This window comes from Nuphar pumila, chromosome 3 (genome assembly GCF_984573655.1).
Source record: "Nuphar pumila chromosome 3, dmNupPumi1.hap1.1, whole genome shotgun sequence".
Lineage (NCBI taxonomy): Eukaryota > Viridiplantae > Streptophyta > Magnoliopsida > Nymphaeales > Nymphaeaceae > Nuphar > Nuphar pumila.
In genome coordinates, this window is record NC_143251.1 from 104847927 (window position 1) to 104873106 (window position 25180).

Genomic DNA, 25180 nt, shown 5'->3' on the forward strand with positions numbered 1-25180 from the left:
GACGGTCTGTGACCAAGAGAGTAAATCCCCAAAGGCAAACAAAGGCCTAATGGATGCGCATCCGTACTTCTGCAGAAGTGGCCCGAAGGATTTCCCCTAACCTCCGATGACTGGGGAAGGTCGGATCTTTGCCCGAGATTGCCACATATGGTTGTCCATCGGAGTTTTGTACCATCCATCCTCTCTCTTGATGAACCGTCCCGAATGAGCACGATGGAGGGTTTCTTAACCGCCGTCTCATTCTCATGCTCTGGTCTTTCAACCCAATCGAGCATCTTGCCTGTGAAGGCGCATGATTATTATTTAGGTGAGTTATACGCGCCATTGCGCGTTCGAGGCAAGCACACAATTCACATCTTACTCACCGCAGTACGCATCGTAACTATTCACATATACAATCACGATAAAAAAGGGGGTCAATCCTCAGTGAGGGTAGAAACATCACTCTTGTGATCTCAAACACATGCCATTGCATGTTCGAGGCAGACATAGGCCTCTCATCCTACCCATCGTAGTACGCAACGTACCTGTTCAAAAGTACAACCACGATAAGAGGGGTATGGATCTCTCGCAGGAAATCCCAATGCTTCTACTTTATAGAAGCCTGCAGTGAACCCATTCCAGTTCCAACTGATCGTGCTCGGGTCCTTTAGACAATCGCGAGCAATCTGCCTATTAGGCGAAAGAAACATAACAGGATTAGCTTAATGTGTCAATACACGCTTAGAGGTTACTGTAGACCTCTCGTTCTGCTCTCGTAGCCCAAACATATCGTATATGACTAAGGGTACAACTACAAGAGGAGGAACATGGATCCTTCGTAAGAGATCCAACAATACCTTCACAAAGGAAGGCACTACAATCTTGGTTGAACCAGAAAGCCTAGAGACTAGGTCTCGTATTAGAGGTGAGGTAACGTCGATCTAGTGATGGCGCAAGTACCTCGCTAGGATCCCCGCCCTATTCATGCACAGGATCCTAAACAAAGTTATCTAAGTTGTATCGAATAGGCGAACTGAGGTTGTAACACATCTATCCCAAATACATCGATTTGAGGGATCTGGCCGCTACCACTTTACAAGCTATACATTCCTGAAAATAGGATCGCACCTAAGACCATTGTCTTTGGAGAACCGAAGTGCATAAGGGTGTGTCGTGACCTGAAAGACAAGTGAAATGATAGACACTATACACTCGAAGTTGCACTCCAGGAGTGCAAGCTGACAAGGGACAAACCCGTGCACAAACCAATACAAAGGCAAGTCGAGGGGCAAGACTCGATGGGCAAAGCCGCACCGCGAGGGTAGAACGCTAAAGCTCCACACGAGGTATGAGATCATACCTCGATCATCGTAACGCACAAGCAGACAACTACGTAAGCAACTCGTGAGGTAAGAGATCCTATACTGACCACGCGAGTGTAAAGGACGACTCACGAGGCATGAGGTTGCACTTCGATAGATCAAATAGCGCAAGCAGAAAAAGGAGCATGCGACAGAGATAGGATACATGCACGAACAAGGCATATGCACGAAACGCAACAACAAGGTAAAGACGAATACATACAAAAGGTAAGTGCAAGAGCAAGCACGACAGTACAGGAAAGTAAAATACGAAGAGTAAAGCAGAAGCAAAGCCATGGCGCATAAAGCGCGGGGCAACAAGTAAATGCAGGAAGTAAAGTGCAAGAACATAAAGAAGGATCAGGACTTGCATCCTGGAGAACAAAGCAGACATAAGCAAATAAATGCCAAGGCGCAAAGCGCGGGGCAGCAGGAAAGTAAAGTGCGGAAAAGTAAAGAGGACAAGGATCGCGAAACCGCGTCCTTGAGTTAAAAGACATGGAATGTAAAGGCAGAAATAGAAAGCCTAAGCACATATAACGCGGCGGCGACAGAAAGGAAAGTGCAGGAAAGTAAAGAGGACAAGGATCGCGAAACCGCGTCCTTGAAGGTAAAGACATACGTATATATATATATATTATACGTATACATATATCATCCTCTTTTAGTTATCTTTCTTATTTTAGTATTTATCAGTTCATTGTCCTTTCACGCAAGAATCCCCTACCTTAAGGGGTTGCGGGTCCTCGTACGCATGCAGCGTAGGCAAACAAGAGCTCGAGCCACAGAGGGCGAGCCGGATCCGCCGTTCAACCTGGAGATCTTAGAACGTTAGCATAAGCCGTAAAATAAACGAGAAGCAACAAGCGCAACAAGGTTCCCTACCTGCAGAAGGTAGATGCAGGAACTCTGCACCCTGCAGACAAGGGTGCCAGAAGCAGGGGCCTCAGCAGCAGAGGCAGGGAGCAGAAGCTCCCTGTCTGCCAGCACAAAGAAAGGCAGGGGAGGGAGCAGGAGCTCCCTGCCACAACAAGGCAGGGGAGAAAACACCCCCTGTCAGAACATGAGACAGGGGCGCAACCCCCTGCCGGCAGCAAGAACAAGGCAAGGGGACAGAGCCCCTTGCCAGCGAACAGCAAAGGCGCAGGGGACAAGCCCCTGCTCGAAAACAAGAAAGCAGGGGGGGCTTCGCCCCCTGCTGGCACAACGCAGGAGGCAGGGGGGCCTCGCCCCCTGCCGGCACAATGCAAGAGGCAGGGGGGACAGAACCCCCTGCCGAAGAGCAACAGAAGAGCAGGGGGGCTCCGCCCCCTGCCAGGAACAACAGAGGGCACGGGGGCCCAGCCCCCTGCCGAGCAAACAAAAGAAGGCAGGGGGGGCGAAGCCCCCTGCCGAGAAGCAACAGGCAAACAGGGGGGCGAAGCCCCCTGTCGAAAAACAAAAGCAAAGACAGGGGGACAGAGCCCCCTGCCGAGAAAGCACAAGGACAGGGGGACAGAGCCCCCTGTCGACAGATCCTCAAAAAGGAAGGCAGGGGGCTCAGTCCCCCTACCGACCCACAGCAAAAAGGCAAGGGGGGGTAACCCCCTGCCAGCAAGAAGCGACAGGGGGCTCAGCCCCCCCCCCCCCCCTATCGACCCACAACAAACAGGCAAGGGGGGGGGGGGGTAACCCCCTGCCAGCAAGAAGCGACAGGGGGCTCAGCCCCCCCCTGTCGACCCACAGCAAACAAGCAGAGTGACAGGGGGCTCAACCCCCCTGTCGACCTATCCTGCACAAAGGAGGAGAGGGGAGGGTTATACCTCCGGAAAAAACGCAGCAAACGGGGGAGTCTGCAGGCTGGAGGGCCGAGGGCTACCGGACGGAGGGTGGTGGCCGCCTGCGAAGACTCAGAGGGAGCAGCGCGGATGCTGCTGTCGATCGCCAGCAGCTAAAGATGTCAGGTGGCCAGAGGCGAAAAACCGCAGGTGTCGACCAGGGGAAACGAGGGGAGCCAGAGAACCGGTGGTCGCCGGAGCTGATAGGTCGCCGGTGGCCGGCGCAGTCGACAGCAGAGAGGGGGAGACCTGGAGCGAAGCTCGGGGGCCACTGGGTCGCCGGAACTCAGAGCGGAGGCGAAGAGGTGGTCGCAGGGAGAAACAACAGGGAGGAAGAGGTCGACGGCGGGTCGCCGGTGCTCGGGGTCCCTGGCGCAGCCGCTAGCCAAGCAGGGAGGTCGGCAGCGAGGATCGTCGGGGAGGCGGCCTGACGGGAACGCTCGCCGGCGTCTCCGATCGCCGGAGGCAGCGTGAGGGGGGAGATCGGAGCAGAGGAGAGAGAGAAGGGGCGAGGGTTTTGCCCCTCGCCCGAGACACCTGCGTCTTTTTAAAAGACGCAGGTTCTCGAGAGTTCGAGAACCCGGGTCCGGGTCCAGCTCGGATCCGGGCCCGACAAAGCAGCCCAGACCGTGACACGTGTCTGACACGTGCAAGGCACGTGTCAGACACGAGTCGGACACGTTTTTTTTTTCACGGTTGCTACAATTTTGACCATGATACTAAATAGAAATCTCAATGTTATCATTCTTATGATTATCCTGGCATTATAATTTTTGGAAGCACAATCTTGTATGCACCTTTGAACATTGTTTTCTGTGCAATGCTTGATCAGAGGCATTGCCCGAGCACTTCTGTCTGTTCCAAAGGCAGACAACCCCCCCCTTTCTACAACTTTCCAATGAGTACAAAGGCTGAATTAATTTTGATTGACTTGGCACTTGGGATGCTATGGATGAAAACATGGTCTCTGTGGATCTTATGGAATTTCACTTGCTTGTTTTAATAATGGTCAGCCATACTGACACATACAACAAGGTTATATAGAGGACCTGCAATGGTCTGGTTTCCTTGCTGGTTTCAACTCCCTTTGGTCATCATTTGTGTATCTTACACCATGTACCTTCATTGAGTAAAAGGATGAATTAATTTTGATTGACTCGGCACTTGGGATGCTATGGATGAAAACATGGTCTCTGTGGATCTTATGGAATTTCACTTGCTTGTTTTAATAATGGTCAGCCATAGTGCAAAACACATACAACAAGGTTATATAGAGGACCTACAATGGTCTGGTTTCCTTGCTGATTTCAACTCCCTTTGGTCATCATTTGTGTATCATACACCAGGTACCTTCATTGAGGCTGTAGAACATGAATGATTAGAATATTCATTTTAGAAAACGGTGAAACACGGTTTCTGTAGATCTTATGGAATTTCACTTGTTAGCTTTGATAATGGTTAGCCATAGTCCAAAAGCAGCAAAACACATACAAAGGTCATATAGAGGATATGCAATAATAGTCTGGTTTCCTTGCTGATTTCAACTCCAATTTGGGCATCATTGTCCTTCATTGAGGCTGTGGAACACTGATAATTAAAATAGTCATTTAGACTAAAGCTTAAAGTTGATGGGCTAGTTGAGATACTTCAATCTCAAATCAGGTTATTGGCTAGGAGAGTTTATACCAGTGCCCATTTTTAGTAGTCCAATCAGTGGTTCTCAAACAGAAATTCTTGTACGAAACCGCCGTATCCCATTGGTTCCCCTAAAGTTGATGGGCTAGTTGAGATACTTCAATCTCAAATTAGGTTATTGGCTAGGAGAGTTTAAACTTTATACCAGTGCCACCCATGTTTAGTTGTACAATCAGTGGTGCTCAAACAGCCATTCTTGTACCAAACCATCATATCCCATTGGTTCTTCTTCATGTCATGATGCTCATTACTTGCATCATCTTTAGACAAAGGATGCTGCCTCAAAAAACAAGTGGAAAACATCCTGTTTATTCTTGATGGACATGAATCATGTACATAACAACCACCTTAGCTTTGTTGATCATCTCACTATGTAAGCAAGCTCTTGTTAAATTATGTAATCAACCATATAATCTAATATATATATTTTATATAAAAAAAAATATTTTCCTATTGATTAGCCGTAGGGGTAGTTTAGTCTTTTTACAACATATTATTTTTTGAATATGTTTTGTAATTATTTTTCTTTTTCTTTTTCATTTTATTTTATTTGTTTTTGTAAAAGGTAGTGTGTACCTTGGCGGGGTCCACCATCTAGTCGTTGGGCCCCTTCCAACGGTCACATTTGTGGCCGTTGGAGGGGCTCTACCGACTAGAAGTGGAGCCCCTCCAAGGCCTCCACTTCCTCTATTTAAAGGGGCTTTCCCCTTGTATATTTTTATGGCTTTGGGTCAAAGCCCAAGCATTCAATAAAGCCTTTTATTCTTTTAGTGCATTTGTGAGATTGATTTGTGCTTTTGTGCACAAGTATTCTAAGTGTTCTTATTGTGCATGTGTGCACACATTTATTATCAAGAATATTAAGGTCTTGATCTTAGTATCTTGTTGAAGATAAGTTCACATAGTATTAGAGCCTCGTTGAAGGAGGATCATGCATTTCTTCATTTTTTGAGTGCCTCAAAAAACGTGCCTTCAAGCTATTGGAGTTTGAAGTGGATCATCTTCTTCGGACAATATTTTAGAAGCCTCTTTTGTCAAGAAAGACTTGAAAATCTTTTGAGGTACGTGTTATTTTTCAACTTCTATCCTCTCTAATGGGCGAAAAAGACTCTCACTTCTCCCTTGGGTTTAAACTTAATGGTTCAAATTATCATGTTTGGGTCGGTAATATAAAAACCCATATTTAATGGAAAGGGGCTTTGGGGGTATGTTCAAGGTTCGATACCGGAACCCGAACAAAAAATTACAATCGTTGAAAAGGGGGATATTAAGATCCTTGAAGGGGAGAAAGACAAAGGGCTCTTGAAGAGTATTAAAGAAAGCATGACGAATGGAAGATGAAAAACTTCAAGATCTTGTCTTGGATTTTTTCATCCGTTGAAACCAAGATAAACGCCAACATAATTAAGTTCAAAAAAGCTTTCGAAGCTTGGTTATATCTTGAGAAAATATATACTTCAAGAGATTTGTCACACAAGTACTATCTCCAAAAAAGGGTATTGATCCTCCAATAAAATGAGATGTTTATTCGGGAATACTTTGCTGAATTATCTTCTATTTGGGATGAGCTAGCTATGCTTGAACCAAAATGGAGTGGAGAAGCGATTGAATTAAGACACAAACAACTAGAGGAAGTTCGGTTCTTAAATTTTCTAAATGGACTTAGACCTGAATTTGAACAAATTCGGTCCTCCCTTCTCTTTGCCTTCACATCTCCCTCAATTGAAGATGTAATCACTAAGTTAAGTGGTGATGAAACCCGTATGGGGATTAGTAAGAGTAATCCTAGCATTCTTGCTACCTCTTCTACTCAAAAAGATTGTGAAGGGGTAAATGCCGTGTCAAGACCGGGGAATAATGTGAAGGCCTACAAACCTCCTCACTTCAAGAATCAAGGTCAAGAAGGAAACGATCAATATGGCAAAAGAAACTATAGCAAATTAAATTGCCATTTTTGTAAAGAACCGGGGCATATCAAACCCATTTGCCCTAAATGAAAAAAATTAATTGCGATGGCTATGACATCCCAACCGGAGGAATGATCATCATCATCAAATGGGTCTCTTTCTCTTCAACAAACAGTGGAAGCTTTATAACCTCTTCTCAAGGGAGGCATTTCCGGAGCCGCTATGTCAACTTCTTCTCCTCCCGGTAAGACATCTTGGCTTTTAGATTCTGGTGCATCTTTCCATATGACCCCAAGTGCTTATTCTCTTTCCGATTTTTTCTAAAAATGCTCTTTCTCAACGGCTGATGGAACACCTCTTGAAATTAAAGGAATAGACAATTTTGAAAAACAAGATTTCTTTGTTCCAAAAATTCGTCTTATACCAAAATTAAATTTAAATTTACTTTCGGTCTCTCAACTCTCAGACCATGGATACAGGATCACCGGTCCGGGAGGTTGATTGAGGAAGGATCTAGGAGAGGAGACCTCTACTACGTTGATTTTTTCCAAGTTTCCAAGAATCAATTTTGTAATGTTGTTCAAAACAAAGATATTCATGTATGACATAAGAGATTGGGACATCCCAACATTGTTAAAATCTCTTGCCTTTTATTAAACATCTTTGTAAACGAGATTTTTTATGTAAGTAATGTATTCTTGGGAAGATGAAAAGTCTACCTTTTACTCAAAGATCCATGTTTACGACAAAACCCTTTGAAATTGTTCATTCCGATGTATGGGGTCCGACTCTTGTGATATCTAAAGGAGGATTCTCATATTATGTGATTTTCGTGGACGATTACACTAGGTTTTGTTGGATATACTTTTTTAAACATAAACATGAAGTTTTTTCAACATTTAAAATTTTTCATATGATGGTTTTAAATAATTTCAATGGAAGTTTAAAAATTCTTGGGTCTGACTCTGGAGGTGAATATCTTTCAAGAGTTATCTTGAAAGTTTTGGTATTCTCCATAAAAAATATTGTCCAAAACCCCCTCAACAAAATGGGTTAGCTGAACGAAAGCATAGGCATGTCATTGAAATAACTAGAACCTTGTTCATTTCGCAAAATATTCTAAAGAAACTTTGGGCTGAGGCAACTCTTACTTCAGTCTATCTCATAAATATACTTCCATCAAAAAATTTAAACAAGATTTCTCCATTTGAAAAATTATACGAAAAAGAACCTGATTATAGCAGGTTAAGGGTTTTTTGATGTAAATGTTTTGTCCTTACTGATAAAAATGACAAACTTTCTCTAAAGGCCATTCCTTGTGCCTTTCTTGGTTATTCTGAAACCCAAAAGGGTTTTCGTTGTTATGATGTTAAGAATGACAAATTGTATGTTTTTAGAAATGTGAGTTTTTTGGAAAATCTTAGTGGCTTTACTAGCTAAAGATGATGATACTAGTGATGACGAGTCAAATCAGAATACTCAAGTGATATTGAAACCAAGGAAATCATTCCTCTGATCTTCCCATCTCATCAACATATTGATGAAGGGCCACCTAGAGATCCCATCACTTATATTCATAGAGATAGAAACACCTTTAGAAGTGCTCTTGAAAGATATGATGATGCTAGTAGGATTGTTCCTCAAAGTGAGGAGAACCTTCGTAGAACCAAAAGAAGTAGAAAAGCTCCCTCTAAGTTCATCTCATATGACTTTTTTTCACCTAAATATAGAGTCTGTCTTAGTGCGATTCATTCTTATATAGAACCTATAAACTTTGAGGACACACGTAAGTGCCCTGAATGGATAGTAGCAATGAAAAATGAACTTGGAGCCTCTAAGAAGAGCCAAAACGTGGGAATTTCAAGACCTTCCTAAAGGTAAGAAAACAATAGGGTGTAGATCTGTATTTAAGGTTAAGACTAAGAGTGATGAAACTCTTGACAGATATAAAGCTCGATTGATTTCAAAATGATATAGTCAAGAATATGTGATTGACTATGAGAAAACCTTTGCTCCTGTAGCTCGAATGGTCACTGTCCGATGTCTTATAATTGTTGCCTCAATCAACAAGTGAAACATCTATCAAATGAATGTTAAAAATGCCTTTCTAAATGAAGATCTAACTGAAGAAGTTTATATGAATTTTTCAGGAATGAAGACTCCCAAAGGGAAAGTGCTTCGTCTTCGAAAAACACTCTATGGTTTAAAACAAGCCCCCAAGGCTTGGTATGATAGGTTTAATTTTGTAATGATAGAAAATGACTTTTCTTCCTGTTTTACTGACACTGTTTTGTTTGTTAGAAAATCCAATGCAGGGATTGTGATCTTACTATTGTACGTGGATGATATGCTCATCACCGATAGTGATTCTAACGGGGTTAAGAGTATAAAATCAATTTTGAAAGATAAATTTGAAATGTCTGATTTGAGTTTTCTAACTTATTTTTTGGGTATTGAAGTAACATACTCTCATAGAGGTATTTCTTATCTCAAACTAAGCTTGCTTCTAAGATCATTGACATGTCAGGTATTACAAATGAAAATGTTTGTAAAACTCCTGCTATAGTAGGAGCTAAAATGAAGATTGATGATGGTGTTCCTCTTTCGGATCCTACTCCCTACAGACAACTTGTAGGATCATTGATGTATCTGAGTATTACCGGACCATATATCTCTCATACAGTCCATATTGCAAGCCAGTTTCAATATGCATCAACATCAGTCTACATGAGTGCCATCTTGCGAATCGTAAGATACATAAAGGGTACTCTAAATAAGAGAGTTTTTCTGTCATCTTCTTCTGATTTAAAATTAATTGCTCATACTGACTCTGATTGGGGAGATGACCCAAATAACCATCACTCCACCAATAGTTTTTGTGTGTTCCTAGGAGATTCACTGATTCCGTGGAGATGTAAGAAGCAACAAAGAGTTTTTCTATCCTCGACTGAAGCCGAATATCGTGCCATGGTGACCACTACCATGAAAATTGTATGGATCCATCAATTGCTAGAAGACATGGGGATCACAATAGAAGAGCCCACCAAGCTGTGCTGTGATAACAAAAGTGCAATTTATATTGCGAAAAATCACACTTTTCATGAGCGGACTAAACACATAGAGATGAATTGTCACTATGTTTGTGAGGCGTATCTCAAAGGAGTCATTGACCTTCCATATGTCACGTCAGAATATCAGTTGGCAGATTTCTTCACTAAAGCTTTGTGTGCTCCGCGTTTCAACTTCCTCCTTAGCAAACTCTCGGTCATCCTGCCCTAAGTTTGAGGGGGGTGTTAAATTATGTAATCAACCATGTAATCTAATATATATATATTTTATATGTATAAGTTAATATATATACATATATTATATATATGTATATGTATCTACTTATTATATATAAAATATATATATTTTCCTATTGATTAGCCATAGGGGTAGTTTAGTCTTTTTACAACATATTCTTTTTTGAATATGTTTTGTAATTATTTTTATTTTTCATTTTATTTTATTCTTTTTTGTAAAAGGTAGTGTGTACCTTGGAGGGGCCCACCATCTAGTCGTTGGGCCCCTCCAAGGCCTCCACTTCCTCTATTTAAATGGGCTCTCTCCTTGTGTATTTTTATGGCTTTGGGTCAAACCCAAGCATTCAATAAAACCTTTTATTCTTTTAGTGCATTTGTGAGATTGATTTGTGCTTTTGTGCACAAGTATTCTAAGTGTTCTTATTGTGCATGTGTGCACATGTATTTGTTATCAAGAATATTAAGGTCTTGATCTTAGTATCTTGTTGAAGATACTTTCACAACTCTGACCATTACAAACAATCTCACTAACTTTTTTTTTAAATCAAAGAAGTCAATGCAACAATATATATATTTTGATTGTAATTTCTCCTGTCTGTGGGTATTTCATTTCATGGACATTTTTAATAAGTGCACATTTGTGTCCATGTTTAGTAGTACAATCAGTGGTGCTCAAACAGCCATTCTTTTACCAAACCATCGTATCCCATTGGTTCTTCTTCTTCATGTCATGATGCTCATTAACTGCATCGTCTCTGACCATTACAAACATTCTCACTAACGTTTTTTTTTGAATCAAAGAAGTCAATGCAACAATATATATATTCTGATTGTAATTTCTCCTGTCTGTGGCTATTTCATTTCATGGACATTTTTAATAAGTGCACGTTTGTGTCCCAATTTCTGAATGTGTCTTTTATAGTAGTAGTAGTCATGCACACACCATGCTACATGTGAATGTACATGAGTAGGCGTAGGCAATAACATCCTTTCTAAATGGTTGAAATTTTTCCCTAATATGATAAAGGTAAAGAGTTGTATGTGAATGCATAAAGCTTATTCTAGGTCAATCCCTTTTGTTTCTTTGAGTCAGTTTGTGGCTGATGATATCAAGTTTGCAATAGTCTTCGGTCTAGTATTCATCATCTATTATTCTACTAATCTTGTTCAGTTAGGAGCTGAACCTTATACAACAACTGATTGATGCAGGGACTAGCAAATAGAAGAGTTGGTGCAACAAGTATTAATGCTGAGAGTTCTCGCTCGCATAGTGTTTTTACTTGTGTTGTTGAATCTCGATGCAAGGTACCATTCTTTCTCTATTTTTTAAAATTATTTTTACTGTGCCCATGTGTAACATGCCCTTTATTGTCATGCACTTGATAAAATTAAAGCATGATCATGGAGCACATTTTGAGAGGGGTAGTTGAACTGGCATGTGGTGTTCTTTATCATGGAGTGCTAAATGTTTGAGACATAAGATGAACATACTTCATCGATAATACAAATGTTTGAGACATAAGATGAATATATTTCTTCGATAATACATTGTTTTATGTGCATGAATGCTTCATTACATTGAAAAGTTCCTTCATCTTTTTGCACTGACATTGGTCTGAAGTAGATGGGCTTTCTATTTGACTAATGGAAAGGATTAATTAATCTTTGCAGAGCATGGCAGATGGTTTGAGTAGCTTAAGGACAAGTAGGATCAATCTTGTTGATCTTGCTGGATCTGAAAGACAGAAACAAACTGGTGCAGCTGGAGAACGTCTTAAAGAGGCTGGCAATATTAATCGTTCCCTCTCACAGCTTGGGTATGTATCCATTGAATATACTGTAAATAAGACTTCTGGTCCATTATAGCCAATGTTTTTTAGAACTTTAGGTAAATTACTTGGCATATCATGGTCAAAGATTTTATTTCTGTTTCTTATTTGCATTTGATGGTGGATTTGGAGCATATAAATTATTTGTAGCATTAAAAAATTCATGTTGCATTAGGAATTCCCTTATTAAAGCCCTTGTTTGTCTGCTTTAACTTAAAATTTCAGGTTGGTTAATTAATGCTTACCATCTTTTACAAAATGTAAACTATTTTGTGTTCTGCTCCACATGATACGAATGCCAATTAGGATTCTGTTTTTTCAGAAAAAAAACTAAAGTAGTAGGTAGTGTGCAAACTCTAATGTGACTTTCCATATAGTTATACGCCACCAGTTGCATCACAGAGATGTATCCGTTTTATCATTTTATGCCAAAACAAGCACACAGCCACAGGTTACTGTTACTGCATTTGAAATAATGCTAATATGTATGCTTTGGTAGTTTTATGGAGAATTGTCGATTTTCTGCATTTTGATTTTGATAGAGCTATCTATTCTCTTCTAGGTTAAAAGAGAGTGTTATAGAAATCTAAGTAAGAGTCATGATAATGAGAATTTGGAGAAGTATATGATAGCAAAGAAGGAAGCTAAAAAAGTGGTTCGAAATGCGAGGGATAAGGTATATAAGGAGGAGGTTTATGACAAGTTGGATACCAAAGAGGACGAGAAGGATATTTATAGGCTTGCAAAGATGAGAGATAGAAAATCGAGGGATCTGGGTATGATTAGATGTATCAAAGATGAAACACAAAGGGTTTTAGTCAAAGATGAGGAGATTAAGGAGAGATGGAAAGATTATTTTGATAAGCTATTTAATGGAAGTCATGCTCAGGATCTTGGAGACTTGTCCATTCCTTTTCATGAGATGAATCGTGACTTCATGCGCAAGATTCAAAAGAAAGAAATTACAGAGGCTTTGAAGAAAATGAAATCTAGAAGGGCAGTTGGCCCAGATGGTATACCTATCGAGACTTGAAAATGCTTAGGAGAGAAAGGTTTAGAATGGCTGACAAATATTTTTAACAAGATTTGGCGGACAAATAAGATGCCTAATGAGGGGAGGAAGAGTACTTTGGTGCCTCTATATAAGAATAAGGGTGATATACGAGATTGCACAAACTATCGTGGTATAAATTCATGAGTCATACTATGAAACTTTGGGAGAAGGTGATTGAGTCTAGGTTGAGGAAGGTTGTCATCATATCGGAGAATCAATTTGGTTTTATGCCTGGAAGATCAACTATGGAAACTATACATCTTCTTAGACAACTTATTGAGAGAAATAGAGAGAGGAACAAAGATTTGCATATGGTTTTTATTGATTTGGAGAAAGCATACGATAGAGTATCTAGGGACCTTCTCTGGTGGACAATGATAAAGAAAGGTGTTTCTTTCAAGTACATTAGTATAATTAAGGATATGTATGAAGGAGTAGTAACCAATGTCTGCACTTGTGGAGGGGTGATAACCAATTTTCCTATAACGGTTGGGTTACATCAAGGATCTGCTTTAAGCCCTTTCCTATTTGCTATAGTGATGGATGAACTTACGAGATCAATTTAAGAAAATGTGCCGTGGTGTATGTTGTTTGCTGATGATATTGTTTTGATTGATGAGTCTAGAGCTAGGGTTAATGCTAAGTTAGAATTATGGAGACATACATTGGAAGCAAGAGATTTTAAGTTAAGTAAGAGTAAGACAAAATATATGGAATGTCGGTTTAGTAAGCAACGAAGTAGTGATGGGAGTGTAGTGAAGCTTGGTGAGCAAGAAATACCGGTGGATGATTGTTTCAAATATTTGGGATCTATCATTCAAAAGTATGGAGAAATTGATGGAGATGTAAATCATAGAATAAAGGTTGGGTAGATGAAATGGAAAAGTGCAACTGGAGTGTTGTGCGACCGTAGAATGCCATTGCGGTTGAAGGAAAAGTTTTATAAGACGACTATTAGGCCCGCTTTACTATATGGTACGGAATGTTGGGCTGCCAAGAGACATCATATTCAAAAAATGAGTGTAGCTGAGATGCGTATGCTTAGATGGATGTGTGGAAATACAATAAAAGATAAGATTCGGAACAAGGAGATACGTAAGAAGGTAGGCATTGCACCCATTGAAAATAAGATGAGAGAATCATTTATGGTGGTTTGGACATATTCGGCGAAGGCCTAATGATGCTCCAGTTAGAAGGATGGAGAAATGGGAAAATATATTAGTTAAAAGAGGTCGGGGTAGGCCTAGGAAGACTTGGATGAAGATGATAGGAAAGGATATGAATGCTTTGAACCTCACCGAGGACCTCACATGGCATTGGATAGAAATGATTGGAGGAGAAGGATTCATGTGGAAGACCCAGAATGATTTTCTTTGTTGGTTCATATCGCCGACCCCAATTGTTTTGGGATGAAGGCGTAGTAGTAGTTGTTGTTGTATCTATTCTCTTCTACTCTAAGCAAAAGATGATCAAAAGTGCTCATCATATATTCTTTTAAGAGCGTTAAGTGTCACCCTTTCAGCTCCAAACGGGATCCCATAAGAATCATTCTACAATCTGATCCTGCTGTCTCAAATGGTAGCTTCATCTGCTTTGCTTTGCTTAAGTGGTCTGCTCTCATTTGTGAAGGGAATCATCAATGTCCTGTGAAAGGAAGAAAAAACCAAAAAAATAAAAGGAAGGTCAAGAGGAATGTGATATTCTGAGCATATTTCTTCTGATCAGTTTGTATATACACAGTAAGGTCTCTTATATTTAACTCATTTATATTGTCAATGAAATATAACTGAAGAAGCTAAGATAATTTTCGTGCCTTCTGATTCTCAATAAGTCCTTTCAATATTTTTTCATTCTTCTGAATCTCATGTACATTTTGGACCAATTTTGAATGAAAAGAAACACCACGTGTTTGCCGAGTTATATAGCTGACTATATTTGTGTACCCACAGATTACGTATAGGCAGTCTGATTGCTTTGCTTCCTTCATGCCACACATGATAACTATAATAATTCATAACAACAATCACTTATTGGTTCATAGGCTACTTGTTTGTCTTTCAATTTTTTCTTTATATATATGTTCATTTTTGTAGATTTTGTGTGTGCCTTACATTAATCACCCTTGAGTTTTGTTCTTTTCTGATGGACAGTGATAGATGGATATTACTTTTTAAATTCATTTTTTCTGACGGACAGTCGTAGAATCAAATCTTTGATTGTCAGTCCTGTTTCTTTCAAACTTTGTTATCTGTGCTCTTATTCTGAGCAGTGAAAAAATATAATTTTCTGATGGCTGCATTTTTGTACAATGCCATTATGCCAGGAACCTTATCAACATTCTTGCTGAAGTTTCTCAATCAGGGAAGCAGAGGCACATTCCTTACCGAGATTCTCGCTTAACATTTTTGTTGCAGGAATCCCTAGGAGGCAATGCAAAATTAGCAATGATCTGTGCTATTTCTCCTGCACAAAGGTTGTTTTCGAGACTTTTCTGAAGTTTACTCTTTGACATGAAGATGGAAAATTTGGAAAATAATATTTTGATGCAATTACAGTTGTAAGAATGAAACATTGAGCACACTTCGATTTGCACAAAGGGCAAAAGCTATACAAAACAAGGCAGTTGTCAATGAAATCACTGAAGATGATGTAAATGTTCTACGTGAGCAGATTCGTCAACTTAAGGTTTAATACTGGGCATCTTATATCATGCTAAACTGATTTTTACATCATTTAGAATTCAAAAATTTGTAATTTTGTAACACATTGTTGGTTTGCACTTTGCAGGATGAACTAATAAGAATGAAGTCAAATGCAAATAACAATGCAGATTGGAGTGGAGGCTATTCAACTGGATGGAATGCTCGCAGAAGTTTGAATCTTCTAAGAATGAGCCTAAGCCGCCCTTCAACATTGCCACCACATGCAGAAGATGATAGTGATGAAGAAATGGAGATAGTTGAGGAAGGTGTAGAAAAGCTGGAAACTGGTTTACAATCCATTGCAGACCATAAAGGAACTATGAATGGAAAAATTTGTGGCGATCATGGTTTGGAGCAGACTGATATTAATATGGAGGATTGTCAGTCAGATGACCCTAAGGAATCTTGCACTGATGAGCTTTCCCTGCCTAACTCTGAGTTGCTAACCAACAGTTCAGTAGGTGATCATGATTCTGAACTGACTGATAGAAAATCAGCTAGTGAACTTGATCTGACCATATCACACAGTAAAATGGTTGGTGGAGATCCTGAAGGCATTGCTGCAGCAGATCCGCCTCAAGTTTCTGATTGCTCTCCAAGCACTGAACCTCCAAATGATCTTAACATTGTTCCTTGCCAATTGTCCCCAGTTCTTCAATCTCCAACCTTGAGCGTATCACCTAGACTTGATGGTTGCAGCAGGAAAAGTTCAAGATTGTCATCAAGTTTTTCTCCACGCCAGCAAGGAACTTTGAGAAATTCGGATGTTAACCCAGAAGTAATGAACTTATCCTTTGCACTCTCTGTGGCTGACACTGCTTCCATCCAAACAAGTAAGAATTCCAACATGCCAACCGAGCCTATAGCTGCCAGTCTCCAACGTGGCCTGCAAGTTATAGACAGTCATCAGCAAAATTCTGCATTAAGGTCTTCCTCGTTTAGATTTTCATTCAAGGCTTTGGATTTCAAACCATTTCAACCTGCTGAAAAGATTGATGCAGCTGTGCAAACTTTTCCTGAGACACCAGAAACATCTGAAGACTCATCTGAGTTTGTTTGCAGCCTTTGTAAGAAAAAGCCTTCTGACCTTAATGGTAAAGAGGCTGATAGCATGGAATTGCCACTGGTGCCTGTTGAAGTATCCCAGTTGACTGATAAATCCAAGAAACAAGTTCCTAAAGTATGCATTTGACGAGTACTAAGAGCTGATTTCTTGCTTTTTCCATTTTTATTTACATATCTTGAGTATCTTGTTGGATTAAAAGCTGAACTGTCTGATTAGGCTGTGGAAAAGGTCTTGGCCGGTGCAATTCGGAGAGAAATGGCGCTTGAAGAATTTTGCTCAAAGCAAGCAGCTGAAATAATGCAACTAAATCGCTTGGTAAGTTTTACATATTGTTTTTCTGAACTCAAAAGATAGTCTTTTCCTGTTATATTTTGAAAATTCAACAAGAGGCTTAAAATTTGCAGACTCAGCAATATAAACATGAGCGTGAATGCAATGCCATTATTGAGCAAATTCGGGAAGATAAAATTTGCCGTTTGGAGGGTCTTATGGATGGTGTCTTACCCACTGTGGAGTTCATGGAGCAAGAATTCCTTTCACTAACTAACGAACATAAGGTACAGTTACTAGGGATTGTCATTTCTGAATTGATTTGCACCACCAGAATTGTTTGCTATTTCTCTTTTGCTGCCTATGTTCGATTCTCACCATTTTAATTTTCAAATTCGTCCCTAGAAGTGCTCAACACCATTATGTTTCATTTTCGGATGATTGCACCCTGAAACTAGAAATTCGGGCAACATTGTGTTTCGGCTATGTTTACACATATAGCAATGTTTTGGGAATTAAGGAAAAAGGAAAAGGAGTTCTTGGCAATCTTTTCATGTATTGGTAAATGTTCTGTTGAGTTTGGTTTTGTCAGGCCACATTTTTGCCTTGATGAGACATTGTCTCTTCTAAACCTTCCACCATCAACAAGCTTACTTGTGTCCAAGTCAGATTTTACAAAGAGAATATTCTCAGTACATTTCTAGTCAGCCATACCATTGGTTTTGTTGAGACTAAGATGTTTTTAGTAAATAAGTTTTTCTAAACTAGAGGTTATTTGAAACTTATTCTTTAATGAGGGACCTGGGTGTAATTTTGCTCTTTGGACTATCTCTATTTAATATAGAGATTAGTCCTAATTGAAAGGACGGGTTCTCCTTTTCCTTTGTGCAGCCATCTCTCTCTCTCTCTCTCTCTTCTCTCTTGATCTGAGTGGTAGGTACATCTTCAACATGGTATCAGAGCCATAGCCGATCATGGGAGCGTGATCGAGTGTGATCAAAGCACAGTCGATCGTGGAGGCTTTCGTGATCGTGAAAAAAAAAAAACGTTGATTCAATGAATATTTTTCAATCAGGTCAGTGATTAAATTTTTTTTAAGATCTGATGACAGATCTGGTCGTGGATGCTAGTTGTCGGTTTCGTAGCCCCTTGGTGCTGTTTTTTTTTGTGATTACCTACTGCCGAGTTGGTAGTTCCTGCCGTGATCCTTAAAAAAGTTTGGTTGCTGATGGTGATTCTGAAAACGATTGTCCTGCCGTGATCCTTCAAAAGTGTGGTTGCTGTTGGTGATTCTGAAAATGATTGGTTGTCATTTCGCTGTGAGTTTTCGTGACTACCTACGCTGGAAGTGGATTGCTGTTGGTGATTCAGTACTCTGTGTGCTCTATTTAAAAGTCGTGAATCTGATTGCTTTTTGCTGTCATGATGTATATGGCTGGGAGATGGTCGGGAGTTAAAATTTTTTTATGTTATCATTGGTTGTGCTCAGATTCTATTTAGTGAGCAGCTATCGTGATTCTTTTGACTCAGCAAGCAGCTGGGTGCTGTGTCGTGATCCATTTAACTCAGCTGTTTTCTTTTAAACAACATGTTAATAAATTTTTTTTTAATCAGCAGGCGTGATTCCCTGCGGTGTTGAAGGAAAAAATATTTATTCTATTTGCGGGAACCTTGTCTTTTGGAGTGGGATTCTGTGTTGGGTATTGCTACTGGTTGTCGTAGAGGCTGATGTGTGATGGTAAAACACACTAGGTTGTGTTGGATGTGTGATCTTGATTTGCAACCTGGTGCCATCCTTGGTTGAGATTTCATTGGTGAAGTCAAAATTTGATATAGTCGGGCTTACAGTTGATTGTGGGTATGCGCGGTCGTGGTTGCTCCTGCATTTTGTGAATCAAGCACATCAGTTTATATTATGGCTCAAATGGTTAAATCAGATGTAGATTCCTCCAATGATTGTGTAACTCTTAGCAGGGCTGAATATGACGAACTCCTTTCTTTACGATCATCCAATTCGAAGTCTTCTGTTGCGGAGGTTGTGTGCTCGGCAGGTAATGGCCAATCGACTCAAGGTGGTAGGTGGGTCATTGATTCTGGAGCCTCTGGTCACTTGTGCGGAAACTCGAGCAATTTTTTGAGTTTAAAACCTGTGACAGGTCAAAAAGGGGTACGTCTTGCTGATGGTAGTTCTTCCCCAATTGTAGGGCAGGGAAACATGTCTATTACCCCTACTCTTCAATTGTCACATGTTCTTCATGCTCCTTCGTTTCCACAGAATTTATTATCAGTCAGTCGAATGACAAAAGAGTTGAATTGTAGAGTGATTTTTGATCCTATGGGATGCACCTTTCAGGACTTGTTGACGGGGAGAAGGATTGGTGGTGGCTATGAGGAAGGTGGTCTGTATTACCTACACCAACCAGAAGTTTCGGCCTATTCTGCTGTTACATCATCCTCAAGTCCTCTATTGTGGCATCATCGTTTGGGTCACCTTCCAGTGACAAAACTTCGTCGTGTCATCCCTCATGTACCTTCTTCAGTTTCTTTTCAATGTGAAACATGTCAATTAGGAAAACATTGTCGAAGCTCTTTTCCTTCCAGTCAGAGTCCATCAAGTCAAGGATTGTTTGATCTTCTTCATGTAGATGTGTGGGGTCCGAGTAGGATTCCGAATAGGTCTCAGTGTCGTTATTATCTAGTTATTGTTGATGACTTCTCGAGACTATCGTGGGTGTTCTTGTTAAAATATCGGTCTCAAGGTCCTGTCATTCTTAAATCTTTAATTGCAGAGATAAAAACTCAATTTGATATATGTGTTAAAACTGTTCGCACTGATAATGCTCTTGAGTTCAAATCCAAAGACTTACTTCAATTCTATTCTGTTAATGGGATTCAACCTCAATTTACATGTCCCCATACCTCTCAGCAAAATGGGGTGGCTGAGAGGAAACATAGACAAATCCTTAATGTTGCTCGGTGCCTTATGATTCAATTCAATATGCCTGCTACATACTGGGGCGATGCGGTTTTGACAGCCGGGTTTCTTATAAATCGCATGCCGTCAAGTTCTGTAGAAGACCAGATCCCAATTCAAATTCTCCGTCCAGAGACTCCTCTCTTTCCTATTCCCCCTAAAGTTTTTGGATGTGTGTGTTTTGTGCATAAGCTGGGTCCTGATCGAGATAAACTTGCTGCGCAGTCTATTAAATGTGTTTTCCTTGGGTATCCTAAGAATAAAAAAGGATATCGTTGCTATGATCCTATATCTCATAAAGAGTATGTCAGTGCGGACGTTACCTTCTTTGAGTCTATTCCTTATTTTTCGAGTACTACTCCAAGGTTACAAGAGAGTCAGGGTGATGTTTTTCCTCTGCCAATTCCCCCTTTTCCTTTAGAGTCGTTCACTCCAAAGCCTGTGGCTCCATCCTCTGGGGAGTCTCGATACAGAAACCCTCCTATAGTGTATACTCACAGGTTACCACCTACCTCCATGCCCCCATTATCTCCTTCTCCTGAGGCAAGTAACTCTGAGGATCCTGAAATTTCTGCTATTGATGAGGATCTTCCTATTGCTCTGCGAAATGGGAAAAGACAATGCACCCTTCATCCCATTTCTCAGTTTGTTTCTGAAGTTAATCTTGGGGCTTCTATGAAGAATTTTATTTCGGCTTTGTCTGCCTCCTCTGTTCCGCTTCATCACAGTCAGGCTCGATTCGACCCCAAATGGATGCAGGCTATGCAGGATGAGATGGATGCCCTATGTTCTAGGGGCACTTGGGATTTGGTTGATCCTCCAACTGATGCAGATATTGTTGGCTGCAAATGGGTATATACCATTAAATATAACTCGGATGGGTCAATTGAACGGTACAAAGCCCGGTTGGTTGCAAAAGGATATACTCAGACTTATGGTGTTGACTTTTTTGAAACTTTCTCCCCAGTTGCTCGACTTGGCACTATTCGTCTTGTTCTTTCTGTTGCTGTGCACCATGGATGGCCCTTGTTTCAGTTGGATGTCAAGAATGCCTTTTTGTATGGGGATTTGCATGAGACTGTCTACATGCAACAACCCCCAGGCTTCGAGGTTCAGGGGGAGTGTAAGAAATTGTGCAAGTTGAAGAAGGCTATTTATGGCCTGAAGCAGAGTCCAAGGGCATGGTTTCACAAATTATTTGAGGTAATGTCGAGTTTTGGCTTTGTCAGGTCAGCCTCAGATCACTCCTTGTTTATCAAGAAAACCAATGTTGGAATAGTGGTTATGGTGGTATATGTCGATGACATCATATTAACAGGGAGCAATGCCCAAGATATTTCTGCCACAAAAGATCATCTTCAGAAACACTTTGTTACTAAAGATCTTGGTCACCTTCGATATTTTCTGGGTATCGAAGTTGCAAGAAACAAAGAGGGCTTAGTGTTGTCTCAAAGAAAGTATGTGTTGGACTTATTAAAAGAGACTGGAATGCTAGGAGCCAAGCCAGCTAATATTCCAATGGATCCCAAAACTCACATGTTCGATGAGAAGTCTGAGTATGTGGACAGTGCCAGCTTTAGATCCTTGGTGGGTAAGTTGCTATATGTGACTGTTACTAGACCTGACATTTCATTAGCTGTGAGTAAAATCAGTCAGTTCATGGACAAACCTACAAAAGTTCACTAGGATGCATCTATGATGGTTCTCCGGTACTTAAAGGCATCTCCTGGTAAAGGTCTGTTGTTTAAACGAAATCCATCTTTGGACGTTGTTGCTTACACTGACGCAGATTATGCAGGATCTGTTGAAGATAGGAAGTCAACATCTGGATTTTGTGTGTTTGTGGGAGGAAATCTTGTTACCTGGAGGAGTAAAAAACAAACCGTTGTAGCCAGGTCAAGTGCTGAATCTGAATACCGAGCAATGGCCTAGACTGCAGCTGAGATTATGTGGGTAAAATCAATCTTGACCGAGCTTCAGGAGAAAGTATCCCTACCTATGTTGATGATGTGTGACAATAGGGCGGCTACATATATTGCCAACAATCCAGTGTTTCATGAAAGAACTAAACATATTGAAGTTGATTGTCACTATGTTCGCGACTTGGTTCAGGCTGGGTATATCTGCACCGATCATGTATCTTCCGAAGATCAAGTAGCTGATGTTTTTACCAAAGCCCTGGCAAGACCAAATTTCTCAAAGTGTTGTGACAAGCTAAGCATGATTGATATCTATGCTCCAGCTTGAGGGGGAGTGTTGAGACTAAGATGTTTTTAGTAAATAAGTTTTTTTAAACTAGAGGTTATTTGAAACTTATTCTTTAATGAGGGACTTGGGTGTAATTTTGCTCTTTGGACTATCTCTATTTAATATAGAGATTAGCCCTAATTGAAAGGACGGGTTCTCCTTTTCCTTTGTGCAGCCATCTCTCTCTCTCTCTCTCTCTCTCTCCTCTCTCGATCTGAGTGGTAGGTACATCTTCAACAGGTTTCTTTGGCATGAAACTTGGGGTAGTAAGTTTCTTGATAAACATTCTGCTTTCATACATTTCTGCCTTTGAGTGCCGATTTGGCATGCCCCTACAGCCTTTTAAGGGCTGGGATTTCTTGCTTCAAGCTAGCCACACTTTCTCAAAACACAAAATCATGCTATCTATGTTCCTCCAAAACACACATCTATTCAATTAAATTAAGTCATTTGATATGAACTTCAGCCATTCAATCTAGTTCATTGCTTCAACATGAAACACACATCTATTCAATTTCATGTTTCATTCTAATCGCAAGGTATTGTCATTAACTGTTTATGGTTGGTATACACAGATATTTAAAGACAAGTTTGACAATCATCCTGAACTTTTGAGGGCAGCAATTGATCTAAAAAGAGTGCAAGACGAACTAGATCAGTACAGAAACTTTTTCGATTTGGGTGAGAAGGAAGTGCTTATGGAAGAGATTCAGCACTTGCGCAACCAACTGCAAAGCTATCTTGATAAATCGCCCATGTCAAATCAGAAATGGACTCCTCCATTGCAATTGACTCATGCTGGTGAAACTGTTCTTGGGACAATTCCAGAGTCTTCCAAGGAAGATGCTGAGGAAAGATTTGAGCAAGAAAGACAGCGATGGACTGAAACTGAAAGCGAATGGATCTCATTGTCCGAAGAATTGAGAAATGAATTGGAGGCAAGCCGTTCACTTGCTGAAAAACGACTGCAGGAACTGAATGCTGAAAAGAAATGTTCAGAGGAGCTTAAGGAAGCCTTACAGATGGCAATGCAGGGCCATGCACGTATACTTGAACAGTATGCAGAGCTCCAGGAGAAGCACATATCGTTGCTTGCCAGGCACAGAAAGATCCGGGAAGGGATTACAGATGTAAAACGGGCAGCTGCCAAAGCAGGGGTAAAGGGTGCTGAATCACGTTTCATCAATTCCCTAGCTGCTGAAATCTCAGCCTTGAAGGCTGAAAGAGAAAAAGAAAGGAGATTTTGGAGAGATCAAAATAATGGGCTTCAGGCTCAATTGCGAGACACTGCTGAAGCAGTTCAGGCTGCTGGTGAATTGCTTGTAAGGATGAAAGAGTCAGAAGAAGCAGTTTCGGATGCAAAGGTGAGTTTTTTTATATATTACCATAACTTATGGTGGTACGCTCTTGATTTATATAGATTTAATCTTCAAAAAAGAAACTAACCTTTGGATTATGTTTATGTTCTGTTGACTATTTTCGTATGTTAATGTTGACTCCAAAATGATGTTAAACATATCCATATCATTGATTTTTTTACCATCTTGGATTGTAACGACCCCAACTCCTACCTTTGAAAAAATGCAGAATATTTTATTTTATTTATTTTTTTTTTAAAAGAGTCGCGGAAAACTTCCCAGAGACCTGGGGTCCCTACAGTTCCAATTTCAGTTGGATAACCACACACCACAAAACAACTTACATTTATCAATCATAACCAATCCACTGAATTCTTTTATTACTGAATCAATAAGAGTAATATGTTCCATGTCAAAAATGAAATATCAAACTACAGGAAATCAGAAGAACTAAAAGAAAATAACAGTAGAGCCACTCTGTCCGTAAGTGAAGTCGTCTGAAACAAATGTGACCCTCGTATCTCTCAGAAGCTAGTCGACTTCACTGATCACCTGTGCCTGGGAAAAACCAATAAAATAAGAGGGTCAGAAATCCGAAGAATTCTGCGTACAGGTTTCCCTAATGAATCAAATAAGAAAAAAAGCATAAATAAGATCCATGCAATATTTTTAAGAATACAATTATACTCAATTCTTAAGTCAATTAACCATTCATGCATAATTAAACAGTTAACAGGAGGGAACACGAAATATGCAACATTGATCATAACTTAATCAATAAGGCAATTAAATGTAAAATAGATCAACATCATACAATGATCAACATAAACAACTAAGTGAACAGGTAAATATGCATGAACTAATGCATAGCAGGAATATGCATGATTTGTGTGCAATGCATGACCCATTTATTATCTTCCATTTAAGTTTTCCTCTTTCCATATGCATGTCCTATTAAATGCACACATCCTTAAGTTCCTCTTTTTAATTACAGTGGCCCGCGGATACACCAAACGGGTACAATCCCCGAGGTTAAGTAGGGTTCCCGGGGTAGCTTCACACACAATTTGTATTTTGTTACCGGGTTCCAAACTTAGCCCACGACCGATATCAGGAAACAACACCATCCATCGGAACCTTGGAAAACAGCATCCAAAGTCGGGGACACCAGGGAAAACAGCATCCACTGGCGCCACTTTCTTGGTATACCAAAACAAACTCACAGCTGTGATTAACACACCACTCCCGGGTAAAGTGGCGGGCTCTCCCTAAAACCGTGGCCAGGAGAAGAACCTCAATATCGGGTTCAGGGGCAACAACGCACACGGAGTTTTTGTATCCTCACAGTCTCCCCAAGACCGGATATCTAAGATTCTCATACTCCAGATGAGATATCCCAGAATGTATATTACACTGTTCTTATTCATTAAGTCCATTTCTTTAAGTTTGCCACACATATGCAAAAGTAAAGTGAAAACCCCGCATCCGCCCTTGCAGGGACCCATTCGGGACTCTAGCCCGTATAAACCACTAGAACAGTATAATAATGTGCCCAAACCATCTTATGTGGTTTAAGTGATGCATTTAAAACATAAGTAAAAGAAAACCAAACC

General features: G+C 40.4%; 1 protein-coding gene across 3 annotated transcripts in view; it reads left to right on the forward strand.

The window, feature by feature from the left end:
* The window catches only part of LOC149843189 (kinesin-like protein KIN-12B), a 56369-nt gene that overhangs the window by 14689 nt on the left and 16500 nt on the right, over positions 1 to 25180 (forward strand). For 2 of the 3 annotated variants that reach the window (XM_089999641.1, XM_089999642.1), the window contains 8 exons: positions 11277 to 11372; positions 11739 to 11884; positions 15274 to 15423; positions 15506 to 15635; positions 15738 to 16832; positions 16935 to 17033; positions 17123 to 17275; positions 22785 to 23573. In XM_089999641.1, the coding sequence (XP_089855767.1) occupies positions 11277 to 11372; positions 11739 to 11884; positions 15274 to 15423; positions 15506 to 15635; positions 15738 to 16832; positions 16935 to 17033; positions 17123 to 17275; positions 22785 to 23573 (2658 nt within the window). The remainder of the gene's footprint in view (positions 1 to 11276; positions 11373 to 11738; positions 11885 to 15273; positions 15424 to 15505; positions 15636 to 15737; positions 16833 to 16934; positions 17034 to 17122; positions 17276 to 22784; positions 23574 to 25180) is intronic. The other variant, XM_089999643.1, reaches the window with a different exon arrangement.